Source organism: Argentina silus (assembly GCF_951799395.1).
Source record: "Argentina silus genome assembly, chromosome: 3".
NCBI lineage: Eukaryota > Metazoa > Chordata > Actinopteri > Argentiniformes > Argentinidae > Argentina > Argentina silus.
In genome coordinates this window covers 10,395,932-10,415,286 of record NC_139657.1, presented here as the reverse complement: position 1 = coordinate 10,415,286, position 19,355 = coordinate 10,395,932, and the positions used below count along the sequence as shown (strand labels likewise).

At 41.4% G+C, this 19,355-nt stretch overlaps 1 protein-coding gene across 1 annotated transcript; it reads left to right on the top strand.

Moving 5' to 3' along the window:
- Positions 1–4,615: 4,615 nt before the first annotated feature.
- Positions 4,616–18,456, top strand: plin1 (perilipin 1; the record flags this gene model as incomplete). Its single annotated transcript, XM_083666418.1, has 8 exons — positions 4,616–4,654; positions 5,010–5,208; positions 6,919–7,001; positions 7,086–7,212; positions 9,715–9,902; positions 10,912–11,049; positions 11,686–11,880; positions 18,287–18,456. The coding sequence occupies 8 exons, from the start codon at positions 4,616–4,618 to the stop codon at positions 18,347–18,349; spliced, it is 1,032 nt and encodes a 343-aa protein (XP_083522544.1). The 3' UTR covers positions 18,350–18,456.
- Between the last annotated feature and the right edge of the window lie 899 nt (positions 18,457–19,355).

The window sequence follows — 19,355 nt, the reverse complement described above, 5'->3', positions numbered from 1 at the left end:
AAAAACACTAAAGGGGTTCTTCAGCTTTCTTCTCTCCCAGAACTCTTTTTGATGCTGTGTGGAAAAACCTTTGCCAGAGGCTTCTGTAAGGCTGGCTGGATATCAGTCATACGACAATGTGTTTCGGGTTTTATGTTTATGTTTACGTTTATTTTCACTGCATTTATAATAATACTATAAACCCTCTGTACTCCTGTTTACATTTATCTTGACATTTCTTTTGAACTTAACTGTGAACGTGCAGCAGAAATGATTACCATAACATTTCCCATTCTACAGTATGCTATATGGAAGGTAGCTAATTTAGAAAATATTCTTAATCTGGTTGAATAATGGTTTCTCTCTTTGTCCCATCCTTTCTCCTTCTCATAATATGTTTTCAGATCCTCCTCTGAGAAGTCCCTCTCCCTTGCTACCCTGCTTAATTTTACCAGCTGCCAGCCAATTTCCATAACATTAGGAAGGGTTATAAAAATCCATGGACAGATTTAGATGATTGTCTCATTTTTGTTCAGATTAAATATTATTTACTGCCTACTTTGGCAATTGGTTCCATTTAAATAAGCTCAATGCAACCATTATGTAGTAAAAGTCCCTATCTACATGTCAGAATATCTCATTTTGCATGTAGAATTACAATTCTGAACTTTAACCTCTCCATTCATTTGGGTGCTGAATTCTGGAGAGCACAAATGTGTCAATGATGCATAAACTGAACATGTTTAAAATAGACTATGTATTTATGTATGTACCACATAGTCATGATGTACAGTACCAGTCAAAAGTTTGGACACACCTTGCCATGAGTGTGCAAAGCTGTCATCAAAGCAAAAGGTGGCTATTTTGAAGAATCTAAAATATAAAACATATTCTGGTTTGTTTAACACTTTTTTTTTTACTACATAATTCCATATGTGTTCCTTCATAGTTTTGATGTCTTCAATATTAATCTACAATGTAGAAAATAATAAAAAAATAAAGAAAAACCATTGAATGAGAAGGTGTGTCCAAACACTGTATATCTCTAGAATTCATGGCTTGGGCCTTCAGTTCATGTTTTATACTGAATGTACTGTCACCCACAGATACTTTATTTAATCCTGGTCGCCTTAACTGTGTGTGTGTGTGTGTGTGTGTGTGTGTTTGTGTGTGTGTGTGTGTGTGTGTGTGTGTGTGTGTGTGTGTGTGTGTGTGTGTGTGTGTGTGTGTGTGTGTGTGTGTGTGTGTGTGTGTGTGTGTGTGTGTGTGAGACGTGGTTCTTTGCAGACATGTTTAAATGAAAATAAGAGTAGATTGCAGGTTGAACAGTCCATGAATAAATGTACATGTAAATGTATGTGTGAGGTTTTATTGCAGACCTGGAGTGGGCTTAGGAATGTAAGTGCATGGTACTTTTAGCCCATGCTGCTTCACCTTTGAAGTATCAGCAGGAGAGACAGAGGAGCGGGGGATCCACATCAGTGTCAACAGGCTTCAGGGCCACCAGTAGGGAGTCCGCCTGGGGAAGAACTCATCTGTGTCAGTCTCATTATTTAGCTATACAAGAGTATGAGTATTAATAGGTGGGTGCTTGAAGCGATTATCAGATCATCTCTTTTTTGTATCAGCTTCACAACTATTTTGTCAAGCATGGCTCTTTTCCCCACAAAATTCTATTCAAATTAACAAGGGATGAGAACAAAATGTAGTTATTCATAGTCCTGAAATATAGTATGTGTGCAAGGAGACAGAAACAATTGTTAAATATGTAGATGGATTTCGCTTTGGGCTTTTTATTGGTATAATAAATGACTCCGAGCGTAGCTGATACAATGTACAGTGACAGATGCACAATATTATACTACACTTGTGATCAAAATGTTCTTCACTACTTCAAATCAGTGGGGGAAAGATCATAGTGCATAGTGCATAAACACAAAATTAAGAATTAATAATCTTTCATGTCATGAAATGTAAAAACCCTACCACCCCTAACAACTTGTTTTCCTTTCTTTAGCACTGTGACTGCCGGTAACACTTATCAAAGGTTTTACTTCCAATGACTGTGATGTATAGTTGATTCACCAACTTTAGACAAATGTACTTATTGTAAGTCGCTTTGGCTAGAAGTGTCCCCTTAATTAATAAAACGTAAAACTGTAAAATGTAAAAGTGGCACATCACAAAATACTTTCTATAAAGAGAATCCATTTGGATCATTTTTCAAAACAGTTAAATGGCAAATGGATATGCAAGTTCTTTGAAGCAATTTCAAGATGAATGCTTGCCAAGCACAGGAAATAGAGGTCCCCTGTAATGTAAGCCACAAATTGGCTGGTAGAAGACAAAGTACCATGCTTGGACAAACTCAAGGCCTGTTGATTTCCATCAATATCCATCCCTTAGCACTCAAAGCTTGTATATAGGGTCAAATACTACTTTAGGTCAAATCATTATTTATGGTTTGAGGTCAAGCTAATCAACACATTCAGTTCACATGTACTGTCATTACCACATACTCAAAAACAGTCTCCTATCTAACAGCACACATTCAGCAGTGCCGCTCGGGGAGATAGCGCTTCTTGTCGTGTTGTACACATACACTGTACATAGAGTACATAACACACGGTGAATGAGATGTCTATCCATTCGTGGAGCCCTGAGTGAGTGCTTTCTCAGATCGATGCTTGCTGATGAAGACGCATGTTGTACTGTAATTCTCTATTTGTAATTTGACACCGGGAAGCAGGATTATTCCTTTATATGATAGAAAGCATCCTCATTGGCTCCATTACTGTGTGGTAGGGTAACACAACAGCACATGACAGAGACAGAGACTCAACAGGATTGTGCGCACAGCAGAGGGTAGTGAGTATTCGTCTCACCTCCACTGAGTCCATTCACATGGACAGGTCCCGTATTAGCGCCCGTAAAGTCATAAGAGACCCTAGCCAGCCTGCCAGCACTCTGTTCTCTCTGATCCCATCAGGACGGGATTGTTTTTATCCTTTGTAATGCACTGTCATTGTTTTTGTCCCCTCCCTCTATTGAATTTATTGTGTGAGACTCTCGAAAAAAGGAATTCATATGTATGTTTTGCATGCATGCGAAAGGAAATAAAGTTGAACTTGAACTTGCATTGAACTTATTGCTCCCAATGCCCTGTTGTTGTCATGTGTAAATCAATGCTGAATTGCGTCATACAAAGGTGTCACGTTTTCTCCTTTATTGTCAAGGGATTTGCAGCCTTCATTGGATCTTTGCATTGTGCAGAACAAAGGCACTAATATAGCTCCTAATTACACGAGCATAGGTTGGATTTTATATGTGGGCATGACACTTCTGGCGGGAGGTCAGGGTGTCCTCCCCCAGAATTTGTTTTGCAATTTAAAGCCAATTTCCTGCATTTCTATGCAATTTAACAAGACTCACGGCACCTCTAGAGGGTCATTAAGAGGACAGCAAAAACAATCCAAAAATGTGTCAGAGTCATTTTTATCAGACATGAAAGGTAAGAGTTTTAAGTGTAACTATAATTTCAACCAGGGGAAGCTGGTGGAGGCAGAAATCGGAGGATGGGCTCATTGTAATGCATGGAATTGAATAAAGAATGGTATCAAACACGTTTGACGCAACTGAAGCGAAGCCGGAAACTTTATTATCAAGATATAGCGCGACATATCCCAACCATGCTTAATGACACCTACGCCTTGCCCAATGATGCCCTGTCCTTGTGTAAATCAATGGTGAATTGCGTCATACAACTGCAAAGTAAAGAATAGATGATTGTTTCCACGATGAGTCACCTCTACCAACCAAGCCGACTCAGCTAACCTGACACAGTGAATAGGCTGACAGTCTATTTACATGTACCTTTTGTTTTCCCCCGCCCTAAATATCACATCTGTATTTCTCCTCATTTCATCATGAGGTACTCGTAAAACATTGAAGGGTATGTCCTTATATACGTTATTCATGCGAGATGGATGGTTAGAAAAGATGTGTGTGTGTGTGTGTGTGTGTGTGTGTGTGTGTGTGTGTGTGTGTGTGTGTGTGTATAAAATTCATTGCGTCAAGTTTAATCTCCATCAGAGTTAGACCGTAGGGGAATTATGTGAAAGGTCTGTAAAATAATTGGAGAAAAGAAATTGCCAAAGTACTGTAGGCTACGGTGATGAACTATTGTGGACATTGGTGCCCTCCTGCGGGCCTCTGTAAAGTTAACACGGCATGTTGTTCACTGTGTTTGTCCAAAGGGATTGAAACCTGATTTAGTTTTATTAGTGACAGGGCGTGTTTTTATTTGACATTTAATGAGGATCTATGAGGATATTTGTAGTAGGCGTGGTGTACACTCATGTTTCTGCCTCTTATTAGGCTCCTGTACACGCGTGTCGCGCAGTTGTCAAGTCTGCTCTGCTGACTCAATATTGAACGGTAAGTTTCTATGACATTTAACATGTTTCTTTTTTTTTTTTTGTCTGTTTGTCTGAGATTATCTGAGGGCACTGTACCATGTTTCAAACTATATTCACAGATCATGGTTCGCTTTTCTCTCGAGGTGCTGTGAGTCATTTCCATGTTTAAATTAATATTTTATGTTGATGTTTATGTTTAGTTGATTCCACATACAGTAATGGCTCCAGAGAAAACAGCATCCATCGAAGCCTATGAGGTAAGATTAGTCTATGTCACCTACACATCAGTACAGTTCTGCTATTGTTAGTTGGGGAAATCATATTGTGGATATTGATTGTTTGTATTTTTATCTTTCTCTGAAAAGCATAATGTTTTGGTTGTACCACCTACACAGTTGTTTTTACTCTCCATTGAGACTACTGAGAAAACTCAGTTTACCGCTCACATATGGAGTTTTCCCTGATATTTGAATCTCTGACAGTATAGTGTAGCAGTTAGGTCATGTAATGGAGTCAGATACACCCAATTAAATATTGACTATAACAGACCCGTTTGCCTGTTTGACTCCATCTCCATGACTGAGAAGTACATTGTTGGTATATGTGCCTCAGGACAATGTGTTTGAACGCCTCCTGAGCCTCCCCACAGTGAGCTCCACCTGTGAGGTTATTGAGAGGACCTACGCCAGCACCAAGCAGACCCACCCACTCTTCTACTCTGTGTGTGGGGTGTATGAGAGGGGGGCTAGGACTGTCAGCAGCCTAGCTGTATGGAGCATCCAGCCTGCCATCCAACGTCTGGGGCCTCAGCGTGAGTAGTACTCTCCTTCTCTGTCTTCTACCTACTCTCCTCCTCTGTCCTCTACCTACTCTCCTTCTCTGTCCTCTACCTACTCTCCTCCTCTGTCCTCTACCTACTCTCCTTCTCTGTCCTCTACCTACTCTCCTCCTCTGTCTTCTACCTACTCTCCTTCTCTGTCCTCTACCTACTCTCCTCCTCTGTCATCATCAGTCACTGTACAGCAACACTGGTAGACAGTCTCCATAACTCCATGAGAGGGTGGGCTCTACTCACTCAAAATAAGTTGTTTTGTTATAATACCTTAGGATTTTTGTAGTTCAACTTTTTGCCTTTATCATCAGTACCAGCATCCTATGGGACGTCGTTTACTGATGCTGGCTGTTGTTCACAATAACAGTGGTCCATTGTGAAGTTTAGTAATAGGATGTTACTGAGGTCCCATATAAGTCTACAGTTACAGTGCCAGAAACAGAGCTTGGTATGTGGATGTACTTTACTGTGCTGTACAGATGAATTCCCCCTCCTAATTGTAGTCAATGAGCTCATATTTCACCATGAATGTTGTGTTGTGTTGTGTTGTGTTGTGTTGTGTTGTGTTGTGATAATCTGTGGTGACAACAGAGGTGTTGTCAAGGCCGTACTTAAACATTGTTGTTTGAGTTGAATATATCCACATTCACAGTCACACCACTGTCTTATGATACAGTAGATAGCACAACTTCATCCACACTGATCTGTCTTATAACTCACAAGACAGGTAGTTTGGGCGATGAGTGTCCCACTAGAATGAACACCAGTCATAAGACAATGCAGTCACACTGATATTCAGTACAGTATGAATGGCCCTAAGACTGATTGGGCTTGTACCAGAGTAAGTGTGCCTACTTGTATATAAGTACCGTACCCTTGTAATTTGCTTCAAGTTAGATTCTTAGTTAAGATTACAGATTTGTCTGTATCCTTTTCTCACAAGTCATGAGGCATTCCGCCGGACCCCCCTAGCAAAATGTGTCCTCCCTCATGTCCAGCTGACCCTTGGGCGTTGTTCTGTTCAGTCTGGGAATGTGTCCTTCTGTAAGGCAGAGCTTGCTCAGATAAGAACCAGATCTCTCAGACTTGGCTCAACTGTTTTTCCCTTTCATTGATGGGTGGAACATAGTCAAAAAAAGGTCTCTAGGGATGTTATCATGTTTGCATGTTTATTGTGAAATTTACACAACCTTCAACGAACTTTACCATGTCTTGAACTATCGCATTCATGAAATGCATACTTTTACTATTTTTGAGAATGTGTGCTATATTTCACAAGAAAATTATTATTGCTATTATCTTATTCAAACAACAAAGCTAATGAATACCCCTGTATTCACAAACATTTACTCCTGAGTAAATATTTCATTAAAGTCCCACATCCTCTTACTATACTTTATGTGTGAGCAAGTACAGTCTTGCAAAAAAAGGGTTCTTCATTTGTCCCTGTAGGGGAACCCTTTGAAGTACCCGTTTGGGTTCCATGTAGAACCCTTTTGTTTCCATTTAAACTCTCTGTGGAAAGGGTTCAATATGGAACCTAAAAGGGTTCTACACGGAACCCATATGGGCTCTTCAAAGAGTTCCCCTACAGTACAGTATACAGCATTGTGTGCAATGTGGTGTTCTCTCTCTGAAGTTGGCTGCAAAAAGGTACAATCCTCTCTTAAATCATCATATTGTCCCTAGTTGTTGCTGTAAACAACATGGCATGCAAAGGGCTGGATCGTCTGGAGGAGAATATCCCAGCCTTGCAGTATCCCCCTGAGAAGGCAAGGATACTTCTGACTCACTCTAAATGACTGTTACACAGCATGACTTCTCCCCCATACCAATCTGTTGCCCGTGTTCCACAGCTGGCGTCTGGCTTCATCGAGGCAGTCACCTCTACAGTCCAGATTGCCAAGGATGGCATCACCACAGCTCTGACCCTGGCTGAAAGTCTGGTCAATTATATTCTTCCTGCATCCTCTGAGGAGAATGGTATATTGTAGTTTACTTTGGTAATACTTTACAGTTAGTTGCCCTTAAATGTATGTAACTACATGCAGTAGAAATAACTGGTATTAACAGTGTATGTATACAGTAACTACTATGTCATTGCTATGTATTTACAGTCCAGCAGTATTGGTTATTACAAAAGGGGAATGCACTGGGATATTTGGCGTCACCTTTGACCTTGTTGAATGGAGTAATACTGTTGTAATAATATCTGTTGCCAGGGAAAGAGAGTTTTGACATTGATCGAGCAGACTATAACCACTTGTGTGGTAATTCCATAGCACTCACATGGTAGTTGCTATGTAAGTGCAATGTTGATACCACAGTTATTACTATGTAGTTACTGTACATACATTTAAGCGCAATTTAATGTTAAGTGTTACCTCAAAAGCATATTTTTAGATATTGTTTATTCCATTACAAATCAAATTGGACCATAGAATATTGTGCCTTTATCGAGACTAGACATTTGCAATTACATTTATACTCACAGGGTACATATATATACTCAAGTACTGTAGGTGAATTGAAGTGATAATGCCACTTGAAATTCCCTCTTGTCCAATTTTGTTTGGAATGGAATGAATGATACCTAGACATATCTTTTGAGCGTACATTTTTCTCATGTTGTTTATGGCACAAAAAACGTACACAATGCTGAAGCTATTTCAATTATCACCACAGTGTGGCACCATGCTACAGTACTGTAGTTCCTCTGAGGTTATATGGTTACAGCAGACAAGCTGCTGGATGACTGGAGATAACAGATGTTTTGTCTCAGAGTACATAAAGAAATCACAATCGTATGCTTTAGACTAGACGATAAGCTGATAACATCTCTGAGATGTTCGCTAGCACTTGCAGTAGACACTCAAAACCCCTCACCCTCATGCACAAGAATCAATTATTTTACAATGTGGGGATTGTGGAAATATTACATTCAATTGAATTCCCTCAAGGCAACCCTGGCTTTGCATTTGGAAGCAAAAATGCACAAAATAAATCTTAAATAAATAAATTAAATATAAAATAAATGGTCTTGGGACACCAAAACCATTTATTTACAGCCACTTTTGTGCTTGCAGATATACTACACACTACACTCTGCGAGTCATGAGCCCTTGAGTTGACCACTAATTATCTAGCTATTCTGTAGGATTGATTAATTTACCTGTTGTTCCTGCCTGGCCTGGCTAGACAAGCCACTCTGGTGTTCCCCTGCCTGATCCTCATGGCCTTCCGGTGATCCTTCAGTGCTGCTGCACTCCTGCTTCAGAGAGGCAGGATAAGCACTTGGCTTCAGCTGCCGGGGGGTAATCCCCTCTACATCCATACAACACCCACCACTCATATGGAGGCTAAATGTGCTGAGCCCCCAGGCTCTCTGGAGAAATAACAGGCTGCCTCAGGCTGATGATCACAGGGCTGATATTCAGCTCTCTCACTGAACCAGGCTCTGGACATGCACTGGTAATGACTACCCAGGAAGACTTGTGTCCCTGCAGTAAGCTGTTCATATGGTTCCAGGCCTATTCTTAGCTGCGTTGTGTCTGTCATATTATGAGAAAATGGTCTAACATGGGCTGGGGACGTCAGGGGTTTGGGAATGATCAGCGTCCTCTCCTACCTCACATCGAGGGGCCCCAAAACAAACAGCCTTTAGGCCTTTAAGCTCAGAGGAAATTTCCCATTCACTGCCCTGCTCTCATGATCACCAGCCCTGTGTGTATGTACAGTAGGCCCTACTGTAGAAGTGTGTCACTCTGAATAATTCCCCTCTCACGTGGACATCCAAACATAAAAAGGTCTAGCAGGGTTTAATGATCCATGTTTAACCTTTATTTCTAATGGTGCATTATCCTCTAAGACTTAATGCTGGTATTGCTAATTTTGTGACACACAAATTCAATTTCAGGCACTTACCTGACAAATGATGCAGTTTGAAGTGCAGGTCAGGTAGGATGATTATCCCCCCTAGCATGAACCCAGTTTATCGATATAATGATTGCATTGGCCATGCACATTTCCTCTGTCTAAGTCATTGCTTATTTTCTCTGTTTCTGGCAAGTTGTCTCATTGATGAATCCACATACATAATGTACGTTTTGGGGAAGAAAAGAAAGAAACAGAAATGTGGATGTGTCAAGATAACTATCTAAGTAACTTGAGGCCCAAAGAGAGGGAAAGATTGGCCGGTTCTGCTTACATCTATGGAGCTGTAACCTTGTCTGTCAATGTTAGAATCATAAGATAATGTGTTTATGTAACAGCTACAATATGAAAGTTTGGATTGTAGAAGTTGTTTCATAACTTTGTGTTTTGTTTTGTTATGTGAGGGTCCATCCAATTTGTCCATCATCAGGTTTTATAAGCTAATGATGATTCAGTATGTACTTTGAGTCTGTTGAGTGAAAGGGGGAGACACACACCCCCCATTCTGTATCAGCTTGTCCAGCAACTAAGAGCTCTCTGTCTTTCTTTCAGAGTCGGACGCTTTGTGGGAGCAGGAGTCTGATGTCAGCGCTCCTGGCCCTCAGCCCAGCCACAGAAGGCTCGGGGCCCTGGCCAGCACAGTGTGCAGACGTGTCTACAGTCAGACAGCCGTACAGCTCCAACGCACCAAGAGTCAAGGTCAGGCCCTGGTCACACGCATCCCTGGTGTGTCCCCAGTGGTAAGAGCCAATTGTCTGTTTAGTCTCTGTCCCAGTACCTGGGAATGATTAGGGAGGAATGAAAATGAAGGTTAGGGTAGGTCTAAATACAGCTGATTAGTAGTTTTTTTGCTGATATTAGGTCATCTGATGTTAGGAGAGAGAGAGAGAGGGAGGGAGAGGGAGAGAGAGAGAGAGAGAGAGGGAGGGAGGGAGAGGGAGAGAGAGAGAGAGAGAGAGAGAGGGGCCATACAAACATTGCAGAGAAACCCATTGTGCACAATTTTAGCAATGAGGCTGCATTGGCAAAGTTCAGTCTTTTTCAGTCTTTACTTCAGAAATGTGCATGATTAGTCCAATTCAAAATGTTTCAAAGACGCATGATTGACAATAGCTCAACAAAGATTTATAAATAGAAATGCCAGTCCTTGAATCACTGAGATTTCCAGTTATCTTCTAAGTTGTGCTGATAGATATAGACCCCCCTTGCCTCCCTCCCTGGTTCAGAATTCTTACCTTTGTTGCACTCTGTAGAATTCATTGTAGCAGTGCAGATGGGCCACCTGTTTTGATGAATAACAGTTGTTTTTGTTACTTTTGCGTGAGCCATAGACATGTTCGAGAGTGGACTCAATGCACTCTGGTGAGGGTCAAAGACGATACAATTAAGTTGTCCTTGTTTCTGACATGAGCTGATAAATACAAAAGTGTAGCACTTTTGAAAGGACTTTCTCATGGTTATATCTTTGTTAAAGCTGGTCTCTACCTATTGTATACTACTAACAGATGGGCTGGCTGTTCAGTATCTGTCTTGGAGGCTGTTTGACCCCTATTACAAAACTGTAGAGAAACACTTATCACAGCTTACAAATAAAACATGACATGGCACAAAAAGTATTTTTTGTTTACCTAACCAACATTTCTGTTTTGCAATGTTAGCATATCAGTCGCTGTCACATATAGTATATTCCGACTGAAGTGAAATGAAAAGGGACAAATGACTGATCTAGCTGATTCTTTTCCCTGACAGGGTGGCTATGCCATGAAGAACCTGGAGGCAGTGGGCACAGTGGGTCTGGCCTTCCAGAACTCAGTGTCGGGCCTCTTCAGCTGGGAGGACCAGCAGAGGAACAAAGAGAAGACTAGAGAGACAAATGGAGATATTCAGGTTATAAACCCTTTACCCAGTCAGCATAGGCCAAGTCTCAAACATGACGCACATCACCTGAAGATCTTTGCCAGTCATCACTAAGGTTATTCTGTTGCTAGACAACTTACAATCAATTACTATAGTTCAAAACCCTAAAAATGGTTTTGTCTTCAACCATGCGTGATTCAATAGATCTGTCAATAGATGCTGTCATGTCTGCCCCACTGGAGGATGCCGAAAATAGTCTCCCCAATGTGACCTTTGATGTACCACATGGAGGTATTCTTAGAAAATGTAATCAAGGGCATTCTTCACATTCAGCACACATTCCTTGCGACTCCCCCCTTCTGAAGCATAATTTAGAGCGTGGATATCGTACAAAGAGATTAGAAGGGCTGTTACGAAACATTGGCCCCCCAGAGTCAGGTCATTCTGGCACGCAGCCAAGGCTATAACGAACAGTGACCAAATGTTAAAAAGACACATTATGTATGCTTTGTACTGTAAATTATGTATGCAGATCTCATTCCCTGAAACATCAGCATGATTACCAGACAGGAATGAGCCACACAGTGTGAGAGGGTACAGGGCAACAGGATGAAGAATAGTTCAGAGACAATGAATTGCTCATCTGCATGTCATGTTATGTTTCAGAGTGTTGGTGGGCTGCAGAGCCTGGTCGATGGCTTGGGCTATCAGCTGCAGAGGAACTACATAGCAGTGGTGTCCAGTGTGAAGAGTGCCCCTCAGACCACCGTTGGCCTGGCCAAGGGTGGGCTGGATGTGCTGTTTGAGACCTTGGGCAGCACCCGTGAATACGTGGTGAAAAGCGTTTCCCATAACAGTGTGGTGAGTCATCCCTGTGCCTGATCTGATTCCCCCACTAACATCCATGGATCTGTCTGGCATTACCTTAACGTGAACCCCTCATTTAAGGAAGAGCTCTGCTCATTGCACTCAACCCAATCACCCATTGTATCTGTTGTCAAAACATCAGCTCTGGCCTCCAGAGATGGCTGTCTCACACTGGGAGAGGGAGCAGGAGATAATCCGATAACAGACGGATGTCTTTATGCTGTGGTTGCATGTAGTGGTTACAGTGCTGGATGGCTTAGTGCCTGGCTGCGTCGGGACACGGTGACACGATTTTGCATAACAGTAAATGTATATTCCCAGTAGCATTCAGAAGTGCTTTGAAAGTGAAATCATAATACCTTTTAAGTCAAATAAACCATTGATTGGTACAGAAAACCACTGGTAGTGGCAAGTTGTTGATGAAGTGTTCTTATTCATAGAATTCATATTTAAACTCAGGGAACATTTTGTCCAGAGGGGCCCCTTGCTATAAACACAATATAAACATTCTCCAATGCCTTTATTGGCCCTGAGGGGATAGTCCCTCCCAGGGGAGGCGTAGACTGGGCTTGATGTCAGACACTGCTTATTCAATAGTGGGTTTTTAAAAAGACAGAGCTTTATTGGCTGTAGCAGAATTGCATGTTGCTGGCTTTCTGTGAATTCCCTGTGTTAGCTCAAACATGACAGGCCATATTCTGCATCGCCATGAAAAGATTTTCCAGCAGCCACATAATATAGGCCTAGAGCAGAAGACTCTAGGCCTACAGTATCTATTTTAATTCAACATAGTTTTGCAGGATCAATATGATAAGAGAGGAATGAGGAACTGCCCATGTGTGAATTCAACCACAACCACTTGAATGAGTTTCAATTCCTCAAACAAAAACAGCAATACTCGGTGTCAATGGTTTCATTAAGGCAATAATGTTTTACCATTGATATACTGTAGTGTTCTCTGTAATGATCCAATAGTCATTGTGCTCAGATCCAGGGTCTACCTGCTGGTTACAGACAGGGCCAGCCAACAAAAAGAGATCTTTCCCTTTGATTCTTCTCAGGGTGTGTGTGAGTTCATAGTAATTGAATACCATTCTCAATGTGCTGCAACGTGTGTGTGTGTGTGTGTGTGTGCGTGCGTGCGTGTGTGTGTGTGTGCGTGTGTGTTTGTGTGTGTGTCTTTATGTGTGCATGCACATGGCTGCGTACCTGCGCGTGCACATGTGCGCAATCCCCTCAGATCTTTGAGAGTGCAGCCTGGCTGAAGCCTGACCCTGTAGGAGACCCTGTCTCCCTAATAGTCATCATTACCACCTTGTACACAGGAGATGGCTTACAAACCTGTCACAATGCAGCGCTGCACTGATTACTGACAGACAGTTAAAAACCATAGGGATAATTTTAGATTATTACATACCCTTTATGCTCTAAACACCTAATACCTAAGGGATAATGCGTTTAATCTGTACTGTTTACCTTGCTGCTTGCCCTTTAAGCAAGATTTAAGATCGATGCTGTAGAACAACATAGTTCTTTGGTCTCGTTTATGGGGAAACCTTGCTGCTAGACATATTGCAAAAGGACTTGCTTGCAGCATTGACTGGTTTGATTTAGTTTGATTCATTTGGAGCAATGTGTTTTGGGTCAGGTTGCAGCACTGGAGTAGAGACAGGAGCTTCTGTAATGCAGGTAGCAGGGGAATGGAGGATCCAGGCAGAGCTCAGACACATGCAGAGGCATGTGTCTTCTCCAGGCCATGATGTGAAGCCATGTTGTTACAAAGGAAATGCCTCGAAATTGGACTTCGATCAGACTCACACGCAGCCAGTCACCCCTGAGATCTGCTTGTTTTTTTTGTGATGCCTTTTTTATGAGCTGGCTTTGGATAACACCTAATATTGTTGTTGTATTATTAAAAAGGATTTTATTTGAAAAGCTGACATGTCTCCGATATTCTGGCTGGTCTTATAAGTCTCCAATACATCTGACTGAGCGCTGTGTTTTGACAGCTATTATGTACACCCATGAAAAAGTACAGTATGAGTGCAGAGAGTATGCAATCTTATCAAAAAGATTCACTAAAAGTTGCATGGAAAGAAAAACAAGGACATGTTTTGATACACAGATGAAATGGCTAGTGCTGAGAGTATTGTAAATTTCCACTCCTTAGAGGCAAAAGGGGAGGGGAGGAGATTATGGGTACCAACTTCTGCTATGTCAGACAGACTGCACAGCCAGCATTGGAAGGCCATATTTGGAGTACACTTGAGGAGACCAACTCTGCAGGGGGTCTTAATTCTCTGTTGGGGAGTTCAGGAATGGCAAATGGGTATTGGATAGCTAGGATTTTTGAACAGTTAACGCATTTGTTAATCTTTATTGTGTGCAAAAAGGTCCACTTAGGCCCAGCAGTTTAACAGTTCACACATTCCAGACCCCCTGCTTGGAGCATGGTAAATCCTTTATTGGGAGTTTGAAAGTCAATGTCAGAATGGCATATGGTGCCTTAATGCAGGATTCAGGATGGGGGCTTTATTGTGTTTAATGAGATGTGACCTGTATCTGCTTTGACCTGTACCTACCTTGTTCTACAACTTTATACAATCCTTATTGATGTCATATGTTTTCTAACTCTAGATGTTCTTGATTCTTCTCATACATTATACAAGAAGTTCTCATACACAATATCTGGCCATAATCACTTCAAATTAACTCTCTAACATGGTTGGAAGTTGCTTTGAGGTGATTTGGACACAAATGTTGAACTATTTGTTTGAGCCCCCATCACTCCCATAGTTTTTGGATTAGCGGTGGCTAAAGCTAGCTGAAGTTAGTAGTGTATATTTAAACAACTCTGAACCATGGATTTAAGTTCCTCCTGGCCTATAGACTACTTTCAAGGTAAGGAACAATCCTGAACAAACCCATTAAAGGTGAAGGTTTGTCTACTGTAGCTAGTGGACTGTACACTGTAGTTATTACACTGTATCTAAGTGTTGTTTGATACCCGTGGTTGAAGGTGAGTTGTTCAATGGCTGCAGTCCTGATGAATTGATGATGACACTCATTATAACATTTACGTTTACATTTATGGCATTTAGCAGACGCCTTTATCCAAAGCGACGTACAACAAATACATTTGTTTAAGTAAGTGAATCATCTATTCAACAGTCATCATGAGACAAAATAATCAATGCTCACACCAGGGGCCATTGGCACTCGTAATGCCAGTAGGCTAGTTTTTTGTTTTTTTAAAACATATTTTATTAGCAGAACTTGTACAGGGGGGTAACAGGGGAGAAGAGGTCTTTAGGAGGGACTGTTAAAATGTAGCTTGAAGAGATGGGTTTTCAATCTACGTCGGAAGATCGGAAGTGACTCTGCAGTCCTGACCGTTGTGTGAAGCTCATTCCACCAGCGGGGCGCCAGGGCAGTGAAAAGCCGTCACCGAGTAGCGCGGCCACTGTCCTCGCGGCCATATGTCCTCCAAAATTACTTTTACGCTGGAAATGAACTAACTACCTCAATTACGAGTCTTGAAAATGTCCATGCCTCAGTGTTTCCTTGGCAACATGTCAAACAGGACCTGGGGGTGACGCTATCTGGGGCACCATGGGCATAGTACTATTGTATAACATTTATTTCCCCCCACAAGTCTGTGATTCTGTAAGTAATATAATTTCCGGTCTATGTGAAAACATAAACAGAACAATATGTACTGTACAGTGCACTGGACAAAATAGCCTGCATTCAGTCAAACAGCAAATATTTTTTATTGGATTAAGTCATGAGGTGAGTATACTGTATCTGGCGCCAAAATGGATCATTGTTAGATAAATACTATCAATGCATGTTTTGTTTACCTTTAGTTGTAAGTGTTGTAATCTTGATTTTTTTGTATTGTCCAAGTTTCCTGTGCAATGAGTGACCCCCTAACACAAAAGATAATTAAGTTGCCTCCTCAGTAATATGATAAGGCCTGGTTGTATTCAATAAGGAAAAGTGAAATTACATTGTGTGAAGGCATTGATCAGCTATGTCTCGGGAAAATGTGCTACAGTATAAGACCAAGAAGGGAATAACCCCCTCCTGTAGGCCTGTTATTGGCATAACTGGATAACTTATTTTAGCTCCAGTTTCATATTTGCTTGAAGGTATGAGTGGTTGATTAGATGCCTTGAGAAAAAGACCTGAAAAAGCCTGCTTTAAATGTTGGACCATTCTAGATCATACAAGCATCTACTTGCCCAAGGACCCTCCTAATGAAAGATAATAAATCAATCGGATTCTCATTCCATTATCTCTTGGCCGTCATACAGGTTTTGATTCCGTGAACAAACAGCAGGCAAGTCTCACTGGAGGCAGGCAGAGTGCCACACTGAGGAGAAACCCTGCTGGCTTTTCTGGGAAAACACTGTCTGATATTCAGATTACTCACCAACCAAGCTGGCACATCATGTGTCTCAAATACGCAATGACAGGTTATATTGAAGATGCCATTGTAGATGCTTACCTCAGACAAGGAAGCATTCGTGGGTAAGAAGACACAGATCTTGACTTGAAATCAAACATACTCTGTGACAGTCATTAAATCATCCCTGTAGACAATAACAAAAAGTAAATCAGATGAAAAGGAACATAGTTCTAATTACTTGGGTGAATTGCTGTCAAATGTTTTCTTTACCAAGCAGCAATATCTGACAAGATTCTTTAGCGCCTCTCAACTTGTGTTGATAATGTCTTGAAACTAAGCATTTTGCCTGCTGGCTTTGGTGTGTGCAACAGCAGCAGATATACTAGTTCAGCAATTCCCAAACTTGGGGTTCCCAAACCCTGATTTCAAATTGGGTTCCCTTGAGAAAATCAAACCCTTCTCTTTGATTTGATAAATAAGCCACAAACATTTGTATTTCGCATTGAGACAAACAATGTCCGTGTATTGCACCTGTAGCCTATATTGCAGTGTTTTGGGGTTCAAATCCAACCAATTAGAGCATCTTTTAGATGATTAGAATACACTTGGACTTCATTAATATGTGTTGGTATATCGTGCAATCAAGTTGTTGGGGTCAAAGAAATGAATGATGTCAATTTGGGTTCACGAGACAGAAATGTTCAAGCTTAGTCATGTTTTAGAACTAAACAGTCTTGTGAGTTCCTGCCTACATTGTTTAGACTCCCAGTATCCTTGTCTCCAGTAATGAAAGTGTATCTGTAAATGTGGAGGAGAGATTAGGGTTACTAGAGGCTTAGAAAAGCCTGCACTTGCACGCCCCTTCTAAAAAAACAGAGCTCCAGAGAGCTAGCCATGTGGAACGGGACTACAGTGTGATCTTCTACCAGCTGGTGTAAACACAGCATTTTTTGTTTTGATTTGAAAGACACAAAGGATCATATCTCAAACTCATTCGTTTAATTTGACTAAAATAAAAATATTCCGCCTTTATTCATCTGTTGTCAATTTCACTGCCAGAGTACAATCCTCTGGTGGATAAAGCAGAGAGTTTTCTGAGACGTCTCTATCAGGCTGGTTTATAACACCAGAGTCCTGCTGAGGAATGGCCTTGAGGGGGTCAGGGAATGTGACAAAGAGCCGTTTGGGCCACAGACAGAGCCAGCCCTCATTCATTAACCCCTGCCATGTTCCTGTCAGTGGATCTTCAGACACATCCAGACTACAGGGGTGACTCGAAGTCTGGCACCAGCTTACTTGCTGTGTAGCCTGCCAAGATGGTGTCTGCCAACAAGGCCACCTCCTCCCAGGGCCCTATAGGAGGAGACCTCCTGAGAAGTATGAGGGAAGAGTTAGCATGTCCGCTCTCTGGTCTGGAAGGTCAGCCCAAGTTCACTGGAACACTCTGAACTGGTGGAATTCCTCAGGAGAATCGTCTCCTGGTAGCAGAGTGGAATTCATCGTTAGTTTAGGAAGACATTAACAACTTTAACAACCCACCCCCATGAAGAAGAGTACTGTGCAGTTAGCAGAGCCCATACATATTCAGGAAATAACAGGTTTACAATGTTGAAGTGTTGGAACAGACTTACACTGTCATACTACTGTATATAAGGCCAACAATATCTGGTGGAATTATCAATGACTAATGAAAAAGAAATGAGCAAAACATGTTTGAAAATGTTGTGGTGTTGTGTGTGTTATACTGTATGTCTCATGTTTACTACTTTTGGGAGTTTGAGATCTTCTGGGGCTGTACAATTACACACTCAAATCTCAAAATCACATGTTTTAAGGAATGACATCAATTGGATTGTTATTGTTTATAAGTGATTATGACTTATGACCAGTTATACTCGAGCTTATCACTAATGTATTGATTCACCAGGTAGTCGCCATTCCCCAATGTTATATCTTGCCAATGTTTTCTTTGTGCACAGATCTCAGGGTTCTCCTCCTCCTCCAGTGAGGGATCTATACCAGGCTGCAGTGCTGGGGATGAGGACCTGAAGGAGAGCAGAATCCATGGAGCCCCAGATCTCTGATGAAGCCCATATTCTCGAACAGCAGGTCCTGAAGCAGATTCCCATCCAGCAGAGGATGCTACTGAATACTCCCACACCCCTGTCTCTACCTAGCACATCCCACGGAGAGGAAACACCGCTATGAGGTCCCAAAGCTCATTTGCACTCCAACCACTACAACTCTACCACTAAAAACAAACATTAAGTTAGTCACTATGGAATGCTGTTAGAGGAGGACACAACTCTGATACAGAAGATGAAGAGTAATACTCACATTGTCAGATACCAGCAATCAATTATTGTATAGTAAAAGCAATTGAATTACTTTGCTCCTGTAACAGCAAGTCCTATCATCTGTTGACGGTCTATGATTTGAATGGTCAACAATGAACAAACTAGTTAAAATCAGGCACATTGTCTAAGAAAGTATAGAGTATGTGAAAAGTGTGTGTAGAGTATTGGACATGGAGAGAAAAGAGCCAAAGCATGTCTGCCATTCTTTTTGACAAATACCTAATAGAAAATGTCTGAGACCAACTTTAATATTCATCAGCTTTGCCGATACTGTAGCATCGCTGAATCAATGAGTACGCACACACGCTGTATCAATGAAGCTAAGCATCTTGATCCTGGCAATAGCTCTTTGTTTCCATACATCAGTCATTAATGGGATTAATAAATGGGATTTCAAGTTAAACCAGACTCTGGGGATCCCTTATTCTTTCTCGCTGCCTAACAATGTGAAAACATGTTGAACAAAAGATTTTCTTGTGGAAATATCCGTCATGTTAACATGAGAAGGGACAGGTATCTTATCCTTTCCTTTCCTTATCACTAGAATTACTGAATCTTAATACCATGTCTGAGGATAGATCACGTTGCACTGTTTCTCTACCACCAAACAGGACTTCAAACCATATTTGCCTTGAATCGGTTGGATGACTCAATGAATAGGCATTCCATCTGAACTGAACACGACTCTGTTTGTTCCG